General features: G+C 33.0%; 1 protein-coding gene across 1 annotated transcript in view; it reads right to left on the reverse strand.

Annotated features, from left to right (window-relative positions):
• Positions 1–19250, reverse strand: part of SEMA3D (semaphorin 3D) — a 137450-nt gene that overhangs the window by 41716 nt on the left and 76484 nt on the right. Inside the window, exons 7-8 of the mRNA XM_008051671.2 lie at positions 13530–13672; positions 316–430 (exon numbers count right to left, since the gene is read on the reverse strand). Coding sequence (XP_008049862.1) covers positions 316–430; positions 13530–13672 — 258 coding nt within the window. The remainder of the gene's footprint in view (positions 1–315; positions 431–13529; positions 13673–19250) is intronic.

Below are 19250 nucleotides of genomic sequence, written 5' to 3' on the forward strand. Positions count from 1 at the left end.
CCTACCAAAAAATACTGCACGGAGAATGGATAAACTTGTAGACCCAGAGCTCATGTTTTTCTGTCTTTTGTTGTAGTTCTGTTTCCTTCGCTTACTTTGAGGACTCTTACAAAGATAGGAGTTAGGGCATGACAATGTGTGTCCCGACCTGAAGCACCTCCATGTGCTTTGTGTGTGCAATTTTGAGTAAGAACAATTCCTACAAGTTTTGCTAGGCTACATATAATCAGGCATTTGGGGCTAAAATTTGAAAAATGCTGCGTTACTTAATTAGCCAGTAAGACTCTTCCAAGAAAGAAGAAACATGTCACTTACGCAGCTCATCAAAATAAGTGTCTGCCCCATCACGTCCAGGAATTGAGCAAACCAGCCTGGCCTTAAGAAAAGTGGTCCATTTGTTTATCAGGCTGCGTTGTCCTCCTACATCATTCTGAAATGGAAAAAAAGAATAAAGACAAAGTTTACCAACATGATTCTATCATCAACTAAAATCAGTGGCTATTATAGGTTGTGAGTGTCTTATTACTGTAATTGTTTACAAAGACACAGACCTAGATAGTTAGTCCTTGAACTTTTAAAAAAGAAAAAAGGCAGTATTGTCCCTCAACCTTAAATGTTTTTCTCATGGATAAATGAATGCAATGCAAGCAGTTTTGCTCTCCTGAATGAATAGATGCATGCAAGACAACAATAAATAAGATGGACTTGGAGTCAAATCTCATCCCTGCCCATTGCTTTGCTTCATGACCACAAAAGAATGTTTACTTTTACAAGTTTCTGTTTTCTCTGTTTATCATATGATAAAATATGATTCATGTCTTGAATTAGGTTAAATTTTTTTTTTTTTTGAGACAGAGTTTTGAGAAGTTTCACAGGCAGGATCACAGCACACTACAGCCTCAAACTCTTGTGTTCAAGTGATCCTCCTGCTTCAGTCTCCTGAGTAGCTGAGACTAAAGGTGCTTAATGGTTAAATTAGAAAAAAACTCTATAAAATGCTTAGCATAGTGACAGGCAACTTGAATTCAATAACTGCTAGCACTGTTTGTATATTATTTATAGGATTAAAAACAATATTTGCATCTTTTAGAAATATGTCTCTACATAGACTTAAAAATAGTCTTTTTCAAATTTAATGTCTTACTGATTAACTATCAAGGCAATGCAAACACATGCATAATAATACATATATAGAAATAATCTTTTTAAAAATAGTAATCTACATTTTCTATACTTTGTTTTCCTCTGCAACATTTCATTTAAAATGTTCTCTAGGTATTTAGCAAAACATAAATATTTAAATCAATTAAATAGAACAAATGAAGCTATGTTATATATTTCTTATTTTTAAATTAATATATCCTTGTGAGCATTATATAATTATAACTTTTCATTTATTTTACTCAACTATCTCTGCTGTGCTTATAATAAATAAAGTGACACTGATTCATAGAATACCTATCTTTTTTTTTTTTTTTAGTTGGAATCTCACTCTGTCGCCCAAACTGAAGTGCAGTGGCCGCTCCCGGCCTCCACAGCTTCAACCTGCTGGGCTCCGGCGATCCTTCCGCCTCAACCCTCCAAGTAGCTGGAACTACAGGAATACGCTACCACACCAGGCTAATCTTTTTGATTTATTGTAGAGATGAGGTCTCACCAAGTTGCCCAGGTGGGTCTTGAACCCGTGGGCTCAGGCAATTCACTCACCTCAGCCTCCCAAGACGTGGGATTACAGGCTGAGCCACCGAGCCCAGCTAGAATACCTATCTTAAGTCCTTAATTTTGACCTTCAATTTGCATTTGGAGTTACCTCCTTCATTAATCTATTTACATTTAGTCATAAATTACATAAAACTTGGTATTCTGCAATCAGTCTGTGTTCTGTAAAGTTGATGAAAAGTTAACTATTAAGTTTCAAATCTGAATATCTAGAAACTATCTTCCCTGTGTTTCTTTTATCTCTGAAATTAAACTAGAGAAAAGCATCTAAATGACTACTCCACACAGAGAATTCAAATTATATAAATACTTACTATGCTTGAAGAAAGGGGAAGGATAGAGAGAATGGAGACCAGAGACCATGGATATCTTTCTAGTTTTAGCACCTAACCCTAGGGGTGGACCTTTTGTATGTGACACCCAATGTGAATCATTTTTTACATTCCATACTTACTCTTTGAACTATGTGTAGCTGAGTTCACGTATGCTGAGGGCTAACTATACACATACATGCTCATATATACACATATACATAATAGAAACGCAGTGGTAAGCACACCAATTATTTAGAACCTAAACCAACAAGACTCTTCTAGCAACAGCATTTTGTCACTGATACTGTTTAGAATTGCTGCTACATGATGATAATAAAAAACACAATAGTTTTAATTGATTTGATAATAATTTTTAATTCTCACAAGAAAGTGAACTACGTTATTCCCTCCACCCAACTTACTCAAGTTACATCACTATCAGATGTTTAATAAAGATGTGTTTAATAGTTAATGAATAACTAAAAATACAAGACAAACATGACAAAAAAAAAGTCTTTAGAAAGGTATAGCTAAAAAGTCAAGCAGTTTGAGTCTTCTCTAAAATTTATTTATAGTGGGAAATTGAGGAAAGAGTTCACTGAAGAGTTTGCTTTAATAGTAAGTCTTTACAATGCGAGGTGAGGTCAGACTACGTAAGTAGAGATCGGTTCAGGAAATACTCTAGGTGCTGGAATTTAGGGGAAAGGGACAATGGTGGAACAATCCAGAACATGTATAAAGAACCAGGACAAAATGAGTTTAAATGAAGACTGGGGTCAATTAAAATAGTGGAGGAAAATGTTATAAAAGTAAATTGGGGTAAGATCAAGGAGGCTTTAAATTCCAGACCAAAATGTCTGTATGTCATTAAGCATATAATGAAGAACTACTAAAAGATTTAGTAATTGGCAAAGAAGTGAAATAATCAGAGTTTTCTTTTATGTAAATGCATACTATGTTTTATATAATGACCCTCATATAATAAGCAAGCTTATAATTGCTCTTAAACTTATATTTTGTATATGGTGCTTTTATTACTTGAGTATCATTGCTTAAAAATAAAGTAATATTTCAGTCAGCTGTTGGATGATTTTGGATGTCTGCAGATGTTAAGGCAGATTTATCTAGATATGATTTATTTTTAATATTTTTGTTTTTGGCTTTTTTTTTGAGTCAAGAGTCTCTCTCTGTCACTCAGTCTGGAATGCAGTGGCACCGTCATGGTCACCGCAGCCTCGACCTGCTAGGCCCAGGTGATCCATCCACCGCAGTCTTCCAAGTAACTGGACATGCACAGGCATATGCCATCACACTTGGCTAATTTTTTTATTTATTGTAGAGACGAGGTCTCGCCATGTTGCCCAGACTGGTCTTGAATCCCTGAGCTCATGCAATCGTCTTGTCTCTGCCTCCTGAAGTGCTGGGATTAGGGCATGAGCCACTGCACTCAGCTATATTTTTAATGTTAATATCTTCAGATTATTTTATAAATAGAAATCTATATGTTAATAAGAATAAGCAAAAACATTCATTTCCTTCTAATGTATTCATGAATTTTGTTCTCATGTACAGTAGGATTTCAGTGAGAAATTATCAGACTAAGAGATTTTTTTAATGAATTTTAAAAATAAGATATTTCTCATCTTTCTCATAACCCTTGATTTATATATTTTTAAAGTCACATATCTAGCCCTTATTTTTTTTTAAGCAGATCCCTAGTTGTTCTAATCAGAACCCTAGTAAAAACTTTTTTATTTTAATGCATTCTTCTTATATATTTATGATGTGTATTACATTTTTTGCCTTAGTTTGTACATTTTGAGAGCATCAGTAATGAATACTAAAAACAATGTTGATTCAATATAGATATAAAAAAATACATATGTGATCATGAGTATAATGCCAGGGACCATGTTTGGTTTACTGCTTTACCCAACCACAGAGTAGGTACTCAAATTATTTTGCTAAAATAATATATTTAGAAAATTTGCTCAATGACATTCTTTAACAGATGTACACAATGCTACATCATAAAACTTAGTAGTCATGTTATCTATTAAATATTCTATTAAAGTGGCAATAAATGTCCACTTTCTAACATTTTCCAGCTTTGTATTTGCAGTTGTCACCCATACTTAAAGTAACCATGAGAAAATTCTAACTATTCTTCTAGTTCCAAATTTATCGAATAGGAAAGGGATTAGTGCTGTTCTTGCATATTTTTAAGCTGACAAATAAAAACTGCAATTTTTTTGAGCAAAATAATCTTTAAATGCTCTTGCCTACCTATACAGCAGCCTTCTCCAGCCCTTCAGGGAATAAGAAGATAAAGATATATATAATTATATATAACAAATATAATATAATATATACATATATTTATATGTATATATTATATTATATATATATATATATATATATATATAAAAACACAGAACAAAACAGAAAAATCCAGGTTAAAGATGAAAGCCACCTGCTCTCAGCAGGGAAACAAGTATAGTTCTGGGATAACAGCTCTCAGGAATGGATTATAACCATTTAATGAATGGATAGTAACTCTTACAGACATCCAGAAGCATGACCTGGGATGGCAAAGTTCAATTCACAAGGAGTTGAATTTCTCCTATAGGGAAATGCCAGTTGGGCTGACTTTGTTGACCAGCTCTCAGTCCCTGGATTTGTTTGCAAATCCACACAATCCCCTTAAGAGCTCTAAGCCTAGAAGAGGGTTGAAAAGAAGATAACCACTTTTGTACTAAATTGTCACCTCCTTGCTTATTTTTGTGAAGTTCTAAAGAATACAACTGTCTCACTAACACAATAGATTTATTATTGAGATGTCAGAATCAGCAGCTCTTAGTCACCAGTCACTTCTGTGTGTCTCTATACTATTTATCATATGCTTTCTGTAGTTAGGTTGCCAAAAGCCTTGACACCAGCTATACAAAGACACAGTTGAAGTAACAAAGAAATTAAATGTAAACAAGCCCGATCACATGGGTTCAGTCTGGGTGGTGAGTACAGAGGGTGCCTATTTGCTTTTTCTCTGTAGCTTTTTATATGTTTGCCATATTTCTTAATTTTAAAGTGATTAATTTAAAAAGAAAATTTTAAAAAATCGAAGACGAAACACAATTTGCAATCCTTCAGCAGCTTTAAAGTAAGTACCTCTGAGTCACTTAATTGGGAGATGGTAGCATGCTACAAATTACCAGGATCTTCTAATCAAAGTGTCTACTGATAGGTAGACCAGTTCTGAGGCAGGCTAATGGTATTATATTTTCCTTCTACTGCTCCAGTTAACTCAAGCCCTTATAAATCTTACATGGACATGTAGAGTAGCTAGAAGCTGTCACACATAAACTTTTATTGAGTGTGTCTTTTGACCTCTGGGTCACTATGCTGGGTTCATCTGTTAACTATGATTTTATCTGTATATACTATACTCTTTGAGGATCTCTCAGTACTTTATAAATGTTGTCATTTTCACCCATATACTGGAAAACAGAAGCTCTTGGAAATGTAACAATTGACTTTTAGCTTCTATACTCTTAAATCCTGAAGATTTAAAAAATAAAAATCGGTGGAATCTCCAAGACATTTGAAAACATGTTATACTCTATTAAATATTGATGTGCATTCAGAAATTTGTAGCCATATTAATGAGTTTAAGTGAAGGACACTAGACTTTGTAAATCAATAGACACTGGAGAATGACACACCTTAAGAACTTAAAAAAAATTGATGCTGGAGTTAGAGGTTATAGATTCCTCTTTGTTTAAAATTTAGTTCTCCTGCCTAATGCTGCTCTTCTATAGCTTTGTGCCCACAACAGAAAATGGAATTCTACGAAACAGTTTGAAAACCATAATATATGCTTCTTTTGTGTGTCTCTCCTTCCCTTCCCTATCTATTAATAACATTTACTTTCATGGATTTTAGCTTGAATAACACCACCCACCTTCCTTTGAAGTGTAATAAATACTACAGCACTGAAACTGTCATGCTGAGGCAAACACACCGAGGCTTTCCACTGACCGTTTTTACAAATTCAACAAATACTATACGGGAAACTTAGTTCTGTGTTTTCAACTTGATACCTATTATAGTTCAACATGTCATTTATAGTCTTTGACTGATTTGTCATTTATAATAAATCTCACAGCAATTTTCCAATTTACTTCTCTCCATACTGTCTCAATCTTCACTGAGTTGTTTGTAGGGTCGTATATTAGAATGCTTTTTTGAAAACTTAATACAAGTAATCTACCTGGGACTGTATAAGTAAATAATAATGATAAGGCTAATCCAAACTTAGGGTGGCCTATTCAGAAGCTTGGAACTATGATCATGATGTGCTAGAAACAAAAAGTGAAACCTGGATTAAGACCCCAAGAGTATGATTAGAAGGAGATGCCATATATATATTAAAATGTATTCTTATACAGTGAGGAAGATCTTATATGACGACACTTCAATACACTAAATGAACTAATGAAAGATACTGAAGTTATGCTCACTAAGTCAATTGAGAAAACTATGCCGCACTTTCCTTTTTAGCTCAGGAGTCTTCTTTTGAAATAGTTGCAATGCTATATATAACGATATTTCATGTAACTGGTTCATTACAATTTATTTTTATTTTGTATTTTAAAGATGTGGGGTACAATTCAGTGTTCAGTATATAAATGTTCATTATGCAGTTACCCTTGTTGATGAGGTGTGCCACCCCCCTCCCCTCCGCCGCTGAATCCCATTGCCACCAATTCCTACAATTTTTTTTAGAAAAGAGATTGACTACCAAAAAAAAAGCAAAAAATGAAAATAATAATAGAAGTCAAGAAGAATATGGTTGTGAGTTATCTTCACATAAGCATGTGTAGCAGTAAGATTGGTAAATAAGTTGTAGAAACACCTATGTATCATAAAGAAACATGTAACATAGAAATACATATCTTTTCACTTATTTTCTTGAGCAAATGAAATTGTAGTTGAAAGGCAGTGCCTCAAGCACTTTTTTTTTTTTTAATATAAAGAGAACTGCATAGGTGTCTTTTCTCTTTACCAGAGGTCAATCTATTGGCACTACTCTTCACTGTTTTCCTAGGTTTTTGTGCCATTTCTGACATTTGAGAATCCAAAATAAATCCTAGACAGTTTGATAGCCAAGATCATTGGGTCTTTTACTTCACCTAATAATAATCTTGAGATAGCTTAGTAGCAGAAGAAACAGAAATATACAGCGTCAAACATTAAAGACAAAGGAATGAGGAGAAGAAAAAATGAACAAAAAAACCATGACGGCAAGTATTGAACACAGTAGCTTTTAAGGGATACATCCTATAGAGGCCTTAAAGGCAAAAGAAAAGAAAAATTCTTAAACAAACAAACAAACAAAATCTAGTGTTTAGAGACGACTATTTGTGATTTGCCATTAAAGAATGACAAAGCAAACAAATGGAGAACATGTTTTTTTTCCTAACTACTTCAAAAACGCATAATGATTATTAGAAATGCAGGGCTTGGGTAATATGTTATGCTAAAGAACTTACTTTCTAAGATTTAGCACATTAAATTAGGTAAATCTAGGCAATTTTACTTTTTCAGGTAAAATTAGAGTTTATTTCTTTTTAAAAAAAGCTACAGCAAACAGTATAAAGTCCTTCCTAGGAATTTCTCGGACAGGAAAACAGATGGAAGTGAAGCAAAGCACATCTGTAACTCGTGGGCACTAAATCTCTCATTTAGGTTGTAAGTGACATGCTGAAAGTAAGCACAAAAACCACAGCTCAATGGAGATCAATAAATACAGAAAGTGTCATCAGCCTAAAAACACAAATCTTCAAAGGCAGTAATTGTCCAGATAGGACCATATATCAAAATAGACAATGCAAATGGAATCGAAGCAAAGGGCTATTAATGAGACCCCCAGGCAAGTTATGTGAAAGGACCATCCAAACTGAATTCCTGGCACAACAAAAGGAAATACTGCAAGAGAAAAACAAGAGAGCTGGCATAACCTACAGCCAGAATCTGGAGTGGGCCAGCGCAAGTAAGCTAATGGACAACTCTTCCAAAAATGAATAGAATTCAAAGGTAATGCAAAAAACAGCCCTGAGGTGAAAAATTGCAAGCAAGCTTCACTGAAGGGACGGTCTCTCCACACATTAACTTAAAAGGTGAGTCTTGAAGGAAACATATACACACATACACAGCAATAAACATCACACAGACATAAATAATGCTATCTTGAAAGCACTAACTTGCAAAGTAAATAGACACAAATCTTTTTAGCAGGTTTATTTCATGCTGCTTTGTCTGTTCATTCAGTTAGCATTTAATACCTTACCATGAAGATCTGTGTTATTTACCATCTATGAGAGCAGTTCTTCAGAGCGGAAGTAGCACCATTTAGTGCTTCAAAATGTTAACTGATAGAATCAAATTAGAGTTTGACAAAGACTTTAGAAATTATTCAAGGTTAAGCACCTTATTGAGAAGTTGAGTAAGTATCTGACTGGAAAGTAGTGACACTATTTAAAAATAATTCCTTAGGAAATGTGCTCTACCATGTACAATGATAAACATACTGAGTTTGAAATATATTATTTAGTAAATATATTCTCAGGTTGACAGTGATCAATATTGTCATGTAAAATTGTCTTTTAAGTCAGTTTCTTTGTTGTGTCTCTCTCCACTCATATCACTTGACCAAATAATTCATAAAATTTTTTAAACCAAATATAGCTCCAAATTATTTTTCTATGTTCAGAAATGAGATCCTCCAATTACAAATACTCCTCAAAATTAGGAAAAATAATAATAGTAATTTCAGTCTTTAAAACTAATAAAATGTCATCTCTAATTAACCTGCCCCTAATACCCAACACACACACACGACTGCAATAAACACCAACTTTTTCCTCTCCTAAGCATAGTACATAAAAGTGTGTTATAAGTATGTGCACACACACATACATGGGTGATTATTGGCATTTAATTCACTGTAGTATGACCAGATGTTTACATTATTTACATGTCAGTCTAATAACAAAATGCTATGTCTGAAAACAGAAATTTATGTCTCTTTTGTTTTTAGTATCTTTCTCAATCTGTCACATCCAAATTCATATGATTTCCTTTAAGCCTTACATTTGCTTGGTAAAATAGTCATGGAAGCAATAGGTGTCTAGTGTCCTCATTTTCTAAGTTAAGAAACAGATAGTAAGAAGCAGAGCAAGATGTAAGCCTAGTTCTGATTTAAGTTGAATGTTCCTATCATTCAGGCAAAAGTCATTAGTGATATTACTACCAAATCTACCACTTGGTTTTCATTCAGAATTTTACTTGACCTCTTTATGGTGTGTGACATCACTGACAACTGTTTTCTTCTTGAAGCCATCTTTTTCCTTGACTTGTGACATTACTCTGGGCCAGTTCTCCACCTAACTATCAAGCCATTACCAATCAATTGCCTTTGCAGACACTTTGCTCTTTCTTAAATATCACTGTCCCCCAGGGTTTGTCCTTGCCCTTTGATATTACACTACAAATCTTCCTGAGCAGTGTCAGACACTTCCATGATGTCAAGAGCCACCGATATACAGATGATTTCCAAATTCATGAGTCTCAGGTTTATACTTGCAACCAACTTTATGTCAGTATATCCCAGATTCACATCGAATTCAACATGTCTAAATATAAAATCTATAAATATAAACCTTTGTCTGGTATTTCCTATCTCATACCAGAATGAATCTTTCTGTGCATATACCTGATCCATGCTTTGTCTTTTAGGCATCACAGTCACCAAGAATATAGGAGTACCTTTCTATAGGTTAAGTATCAAAGTCTTTATAATAGAAGCAGGAGAGAATTAAAATGCATTAAAAATTAAGTTCCTCAGACATGCTAGTCATATTTGAATACTAACAGCCACATGGCTATTATATTGAATAGTACAGATATAGAACATTACCATCATCATAGAAAATTCTATTGGATAGCACTATGTATACTAAGGAAATAATAAAAGAGTAGTATTAATGTAAGGATCTTTTAGAAACTTACACATAGATTCTATCTGAAGTATCTCTCGAGCTTACTCTTCTCTCTTTGTTTCTATTGTCTTTAGGGAACAACTCAACAGATCTCCCAGACAAAAATATTTCTCAATCCAGATACATTCTTCAAATTGTTGCTAAATATATCTACCTATCTTCTCACTTCGCTGCCTAAAACATTTTATAACCCCTAATTGCCTACTGGTTAGGGATCACACTCACTAACATGGAAACAAGACTAATCATCCAACTTAACACTCTAATCTCAAAAGACATTGCTCTCCATACACACCCCTTAAATTCCAGTTACAACATTTTACTGTTCTATAAACAAACTATACGCTGTCACTATGCTGCCTGAAATGCTTGCTTCCATTCCTTTACTTAGTGTATGCCTGCTCCCCCTCTGGGACTCAATTCAAGCACCACTTCCTTTGTATAATGTTTTTGAACTTCACTGAATGCTTAGAGTTCTCAGTTCCTACCTCTATCAGATTTTATTGTGATTATTTGTTTATATGTCTTTTACCCTCACTGTACTATCAGTTTTTAAGGAAAAGGGATATTGGCTTATTATCTATGCAAATTGTCTAGTGAAGGGCATTTTGCACAGATATTATTTTATATTTTGTTTCTGCTGTTGAAATAATGAAATGATAAAATAATAAATGAGCTACGAAAATTGAAAAGATTCATTCTTGTCCTGTAAAGAATTCTTTAGTCATTGTTGTGCAATGTTTGTCTATTACCAAAACATCCTTCCCCCCAATCATGATACCCTACTTGGTCTAATAGTAATATCTTTGACAAGTTAATAAAACTACTTTTACAGGTCAATGAAACAGTTTTTTCTTTTTTTTAAGTTAGTAGCTGAAGAGATAGGGAGCTCTGAAGTTGTCAGCGGTCTTTAATTTTACCAAATAATTTAGTTAAAATGAAAACAAATGAACAAGAAGAACAACAAAGCCTACTATTTCTAAATAAGTTCTGTGGAAATATTCTGGTGAAATAAATAGTATAAAGAAGTCTCATTTTACTAAAAAAAAAAAACTTTGTAAACTCAGTAAAGTACAAATCATTTATTCTTATTTATCCAATATGATCTTTTCCTTCTTAGATTTTTGCTTGTTTCTATAGAACCCAATTATGTTTCATAGCATAGGCACCTATTCTGTTATTATGTGTTAAAAATAGAAAACAATGTTTTAATAGCATTTGAGGGGAAGAAACAACAGAAAGGAATAATAAGTTCCACATAATGTCACAAGAGCCTTGTGAAAAATAATATAAAACAGCAACAATGATGCTGTCATTGTTTTGAAAGGATAAACATATTTTTTTAAAAAAGATTTCAAGTCACTTTTAATGTTGTTAGTGAACTCTCCACTTGAATGTGCTCACTTTTTGTCACAAATTAATGCCAAATTATTCAGTAAAAGTTAGAAACATGGGCAGCATGTGCTGTAATTAAGCAAAAAAAAAAGCATTTAGAACAAAATATTGTAAACATTTGTCTAATGGACCATATGTATAGTGAAAAAGTTTGAAGATAGTGTTCATTTAAAAGAGTGATTAAGTAAAGAGATACACTAATGAGTGAAGAACCTCTATTTTCTTTAAGGTAAATTCATCCATCACATGTCCTTATTTGATCTCACAATTTGCGAGCTTTTTAGCTAAGAACAATAGCGTGACAAAACCTTGCTGTGCGGCCTCCAAGTTTTTTTGTGTGGTAGGAAGATTCATTTACTACAATTTTTCTCCCTTTTGAGTTCTATAGGAGTTTGTTCATAATATAAATAAAATATTTCATAGTTGATGCTTAAAGGATAGATTATACTTTAATCTAGAAATTTATATATGAGGCATTAAATTTTTCTTTAATATAGTTCTCCACTTCTAAGGTTAGCTTTCAGGATATTTATACTAGGGAAAAACATTACTTTGTTATAAATAGATTTCTATCAAATTGATTAGGTAATCAAGAAAAAAGCATAGAACTGGCTTACAAAACATACACTTACGTGTTGTACATGTTCACTAGAAAATGACTCTTGAAATACATTTAATTGATTGTAAATTCCTTATGACATATTTAACATAGCTCATTTATACAAATAATGTCAGTCCACAGCACAGATTTTCAGGGTCAGGATACTGTTGCTATAAGTTATGCTTCAATACACTAACACACTACGACTACTCCAAGCAACGGCTATTCATCTCTAGGCAAGCGGTTTCAAGAGAAATTACTGTGAATTCTTAGACTCTGAAAGAATGAGAATGCTTTTTAGAAGATCTGTCCCCTGGGGGTGAGGGGATCAGTGGGAGACAGCATTATTGGCTAGGACACTAGGTAAAGAATGATCTGGGCTCACAAGTTAGCCTCATTCAAAAGCCATGTTTTCATTAGCACTTTTAAGTGCAATGGTGGTTTGTATTTCTGTCCTTGAAATTGTTCAGAAGCCTGAGGGTACAGAATGAAACAAAAAGTGATCGTCTCAGATGGAAGAAAATGAAAAGTTTGTACAAGACCAAAGAAAGCTTCCCGTCTAGGGTACTTATTAACTTAACAGCTTTTGTGCCTTAATAACTGAGTTGATGCTGAAGGTGTCTATTTAAGAATGGTTAGTTCAGTGGAGACAAATCTAAGCAGAAAAGTAATATTCTGAAGTCAGTAGTATGATTCCAGTAGTGTTATTACTTTATAATGTTTCTATTCAATCAAATGAAATCTTTGATGGCACAAAATGGAAGCATCTCATAGAATATCTGTGTTTATCTGTGACTTACATAAATGGCAAGGTTAAAAACTAATTGTAGTGTTCTTCAAAATAAATGTTTTGCATTTTGGTTATTTGTTTTTTCCTCTTTACTGTATTTTCTCTCAGAACCTAATCTAGATTAATGGTCTAGACAAATATTTAATATAGTAATAATATAACAATATTTTCAACTTATTTGATGCATGTAAAATACATAATTTTACATGTGTGATATATGTGTCAAAATACAGAATATGATTCTGTTTAAGTTGCTCTAGGGATTACATTAAATTACTTACAATTTGTTTATTTAACCTTGTATAAAAACATTTTAACCTCTAGGGATCAGGACAATGCAATGATCTTATAGGGAACAGCAATAACCAGCAAAGGGGTAACTCTTCAATAAAAGGACCAAACTGCCAAAGAGGTATAACTCAGATCAAAGTAATAGTTCAAGCACTGGAAAAATAAACTGTGATATTTGAAAAATGTGAATCATCTTTGTTGTTGTTTCTTACTTTTGGATCTCAAAAATTACACATGTAGGATAGTCTGAATGTATTATATCATTTATAATAATGTGCATTAACTTTTACTTAAAAATTGCATGGTTTTTTCATACATATACATACATGCTTTAAGTAAAATACATAAATATATCTTGCCTTACAAACTCTTCCAACTCGAGAAAGGATGGTCTTATCAGAAGTGCTGCCTTCTTGAGATGATTCACGAAAAAAGAAATATATTTTGTCATCATCTGGATTGTAGGTGTCTGGTATGGGGAAAGTACCAATAAATTTTGCTCCTGTTTGAAAGAGAAGAGGTTATGAATTAAGATACGGAGACAATCCAGCCATAATAGTATTGGTGTTACTTATATGTAAAACAATTAGCAGCAGGTAAAAAAACCAAAATGAGTGGAATACAGAAAATAAGATGAGTATACAAATACACATAGTATGATGTAAAAATATGTACTAGCAAAAAGAGTTAACAAGTTCTCTAGGAATTCCAGAGAGCAGTGAGAATGTGACTAGACTAATTACTTGTAAGTCATTTCAAATCTGGAGATTCTATGATTTTATATTCTCTTTCTACATGGTGGAATCACTGTTTTGTAACCACAATGTCTCTGTATAAAGAACTTAGGAAAAAGTACAAACATATCACAAATTTTGACATATTGTGATGCTCTTTGCTGCATTGTGTGTAATTACCCAAGGGAAAAAATGGAAACAAGCGAGAGTGCTTGGTTAATTCCAGTACACTCTTGGTCTATTCCAGTAAAGTCTCTGGAGAAATTCTTTCCGAGTTTATATCTTTTCTCTGCCATTTATTGGAAAGGTGACCTACACAAATTATTCATCTTCTCTATGCCTCAATTTTCTCATATGTAATATAAGGTTACCAATATTATCTGCCTAGTAAGATAACTGATATAATGACCAGGTGAATTAATATGTATATATAAAGTGCTTAGCATCTAGTAGTGTCTGATTACATAATGTGTTCAATTACTTGTTATTAAGATAGTTATGAGAATAACCATTATTATAATAATAAATGAGATAGCTATAGAAAATTAAGGACATTCATGTACTTGTAAAAATAATACAACATTAAAAATGAGGTAGATTTATATTATTGATGTGGAAAGATGGTCATAATGTATGTAAAGTGAAGAAGTACCTTGTAACACAATAAATCCCTTTGCATTGCATTAATGACAAATCAGTTTGGGTTGCTCACTTAAAAGTGTTGGGTATTTTAAGTCTTGCTGTTGTATAATTGTGAATTAACCAGGTAATAGATCTGTAACAGACTGATGCTAGTTCAGAAATAATTTTTTGATTAAAGCAAAGAAAACAGAGTGAATGGTTTTTGAGAAGTGAATGATTTATTTATTTATTAAGTGAAGGAAGGAACATAAACATATTATTTATGTTTATTAAGTAGAAAACATGAGGCATTTGAAAAGAAGCACAGAACACTAAGTGTGTTTAAGAAGTAGAAGCAGAAGAAAAAAACGAAGACTTTAAAAGAAAGAAAAAATTGGGGGGTTGATAAAGATCAGCATTGCCTTTTCTAGAGTTTTACCCAGGGTTCTGATTGCTGTGTAACTCAGGAGTAATGAAAATCACTGCCCTGCAAATGTACAGCAATTGGTCAACTGCTTAATAAAGAAAGCTTCACAATAGCCTTCTTCAATAGACAAAAGTTAATGTTGGGTTCCAAGTAATGGGTGTTAGTCATTATCATCTCAGCCTCTCTGGGCCAGCCGGTGTCTCCCATCCAATCTCTTCTCTGCTTTAATGAAAAGCTTTGAAGGGAAAAGAGGAGCACAATATATGTATGAACTTTCTCTTCTTTATTCTTTATTATTTTCCTGTTCTTTTCTGGAATTTAGAACTCTAATGGACCCTTACATTCCTGATAATCTCACTTTAGTATGGTCCTAGAAAATTACATACACATTAAATTTTAGAAAACCGCATAAGATTTTTAAATTTTTTCTTTTCTAATTAATCTTAAATGGGAAAGTCCCATTAGCAATTCCACTCAAGGTCTCCTCCTCTCAGCTATTCTTTCAAGCTGTTGATAAATCACAAACACCCGGCTTTGATCCTTAAGCAAAGTACAAATCCTTTTTTCGTCACACAAATTAACACTTCTAACTTTTTAATTTAAATATGTTTTCTTAAAAAAACAAAACTCTGTGGACACACTTTTTCCATAAATGTGGGATAAAAATTTCATCAAATTTATGAAAAAAATAGAAATTAATTAACTGTTACTATTTTCAAGGAACTTAGAGCAAAAAAGAAAAACTGTTAGAATCAAAATATACAAAAATGAATAAGAACTGACACTTCATTTCAAACTGATCAAAATCTGGATTAAGGAAAACTAACATACAGTCAAGATATGGCTAAGGAGAAGGCCTCACCTTGATGTTTCCAATGACTTGGAAAAATATTACAACAATGTGAGCAGAGGAAAAAACAACCAATTGTGGGCTCCCTCAGACATAGACCAAAGATTAAAAATAATCTATTATTAATAGTATCTTCATTAATTTAAAGATACTTTAATCCAATGCCACCAAACTTGATAAAAATCTCTACCTGAATGGGCATGTGTATTTTAAATACATATAAATACAAAAATAAATAAAATTCTTTAGGTAATTCATATAGGCATCTAAATTTAAGAGTCATTAACATAGACTACCATTCTATACATAGGAAAAAGGATACAGTTAGACTCATTAACCCAAGGGCTATAATATTGACATATGGATGGATGAGGGAGGGAGAACTAAATAATAAATATACAATTTTTAAGTAATTAGAATGGGATAAAACTGAAATTGCAGAAATCATAGAAATATGATTGATTTCCCTCATCTTCACAAATATGTTAGTTTAAAATGGGCATTAATAACATGGGCAGAATTTATTGCAGTACTTATATATAATTTAAGTAGAAGCTACACATGCATCATGATGACTTTTGAAGGTTAGTATCTACATAATGATGGAGTTAAATTTATAATTTAAAAAATGTGGTACAAAATTGACACAATCTTCTCTGTAAAGAGAAAGTGAGAACTCTGTGATTTGAAAGAGAAAACTATCACAGGTTAAAAAAGAAAAACACTGTCAAGAGAACAAAAAGGTAAACCAAAGACTAGGAGAAAATATTTGTAAAATACATACAGATAAAGGACTTGCATCCAAAATATACAAAGAACTCTTAAAACTCAAAACTAGGACAACAATCAACCCAATTAAAAAAGGTACTGAAGACTGTAAAAGATATCTTGCCAAAGAAAACAAATAATGCAAGTAGGAAAAGGTGCTCCACATCATATATACTTACTCAGAGAAATGCAAGTTAAAACCAAAATGAGGTATCACTGTATACTCTACATGGACCTGTATTTTGTGAAGGTTTAAAAAATATAGATTCAGTTGAAAAAAAAAAATAGGAACACCAGTGTGAAGGAGTATTGCTTCTAGAGCTTTCCTCATACACTCAAACGGAGAAGGTTTACATGAGCTGATTGCTATTCACTTGCTTACGGAGCGCAACAAAAAAAACACAATTCTAAAGCAGAACAGAATGCATAAGGCCTAAAAGGAGTATAAAAAGTATGGCAACGCACTGTCATAGTGCAGAAATGCACAGGACAACACACTCTTGATAAGAAAAACATTATCCAGATGTTGCCAGATCCTGCCATTTGAAATAGTCAGCAGGTAGAGAGAGTTACCTGTCTTACATTTCAGAAACTTCATTATGACATTAATGGAGGAAAATAGCATAGAAACTTTCCCAAGTGCCATTTCTTTTAACTTTCCACCAATATATAACAAAGATGGTCTTATTGTGTTTATTCAGTCACTGCTGATTTTATTGAGCTCTCTCTTAAATGTTGGTTCCTTTATAAGTACTGTAAAAAAATTGTTTTGGAGGGGGATGCTTGAGGTGGTTAAGTCAAATGTATATTATATGAAGAAATTTAATTATGAAAAAAGAGTATCAAGTAGTACTTTATTCCATGATTTAAATAATAAACATACTTGAGAGTTAAAAATAAATACAAGTTGCAAGAATAAAGTTTCCTTCTTGCACAGTCAATTGAGGTTCTGTCTTAGAACACTGATGTTAGTGTTTTATGATTAAAAAAAAATTCTTTCTTGATTTGCTGCCAAATTTGGGTAAAAATAGATATCATTTAATCAGTGCATAGTTGTTGAATTAAACAATTTAAAATCAAACCAGTAGGCACCTGGACTTAATTATAGCACATTTACCCCTTTGGCATTTGAAGCACATGCCCTAATAAGAATGCAGTTTGAAATAGTGCATTTTCACCAATGAACTTCTAGCATGACACAAATCATGAGGCGCAGCCAAATGAAAATGGCATGAGCCCATGTGGCCTGTAGGACACACCACTGTCATTTCTCCCCATGAACCTCTTTTCAGATCAGCATACCTACCCTACGATTTAATAAATAGTTCCTAACTTCCTTGTGTTTCTTCTTACAATATCATTTTCTGATTACTATTTAAAAAATTTTTTCTTCCTTTCATGTGGAAAGAGAATTTACAGACAATAGAGCACCCCAAGAGAAGCTTCAAATGAAAACTGTCTCCATATGTTAAAAAAGAAAATTTAAAACAAAAGTTCTCATCTACTCCAGGAAAGAAAACAAAAACATATGAATGCATCTGAGGCGTTATTATTTATTTTCATTTTCCAAGTGGTGATACTTAGTTTTATTCTAAATTCTAACAAAAGCCCAACTGTGTTTGAGTAGCCACCTTAAGTCTTCATCTAGAACTACCCATAATATGTCATCTTTGCCATTTTTTATCCTTGCTGGTAAGGTATTTAATAGGTGGCTTAGTATCTCAAGGAAGAAATCAGGATTCATATTTCTTAAGTCTTGAAACTGGATAAAACAGTCCTAGAGAAATTCTGGCAAGGATTCTCTCACTGTTAAGTCAAGAGGTTAGCTGACCTCATTCTGGTTAATGCCAAGTAGAGCTCAGAACACAAACTGGCATGCACACGTGTTAAGGATTTTAAACTCCTTAAGTGGTTCAGTGATAAAAATGAACTTATAAAAGATTCATGTAGCATCATATTAAAAAGTGCGAATTCTTCAGAATCTGCATCAACAGTTAAATACTCAATTGTAAATTTAATTTAATTTTTATATGTCCCATAATCCAAATATAATATCATATTTATATCTACAAGAGTTTAGTTTATCACAGACACATTAAAAAGTAGGAATTTAAGCTGAAAATGAAAGTACAGGAAGCAATTTTTTTTTTTTTTGAGTTGGAGTCTCACTCTGCTGCCCAGGCTGGAGGGCAGTGGCACAACCTCATCTTTTCACAGCCTTGATCTCCTGGGCTCAGGCGATCTTTCTGCCTCAGCCTTCCAAGAACCTGGGATTATAGGCACATGCCACCATGCTGGGCTAATTTTTTTTTTATTTTTTGTAGAGACAAGGTCTCGCTATATTGCCTAGGCTGGTCTTGAACTCTTCAGTTCAAGAAATCCTCCTGCCTTGGCCTTCCAAAATGCTGGGATTACAAGCATGAGCTACCGCACCTGACAGAAAGCAAAATTTAATAAAAAATATTCTCAAACCATCTAATTAGAAATAAATAATGTAATAATAATGATAGAATAGAATAAACACATGTAATAATAATATAAAATTAACAAAAAAGACATTGACATTGACCCTATTAGTTGAAATATTAAATATCTGTCAGTTCCTTCAAACTGGTAACAACCTTCTTAAACCCAGTAGTGAATTTCACATCTACATGCTATACGGATAATTAAAAAAATT

The sequence above is a fragment of the Carlito syrichta genome, unplaced genomic scaffold (genome assembly GCF_000164805.1).
Source record: "Carlito syrichta isolate Samal-C Ts95f unplaced genomic scaffold, Tarsius_syrichta-2.0.1 Scaffold219838, whole genome shotgun sequence".
NCBI lineage: Eukaryota > Metazoa > Chordata > Mammalia > Primates > Tarsiidae > Carlito > Carlito syrichta.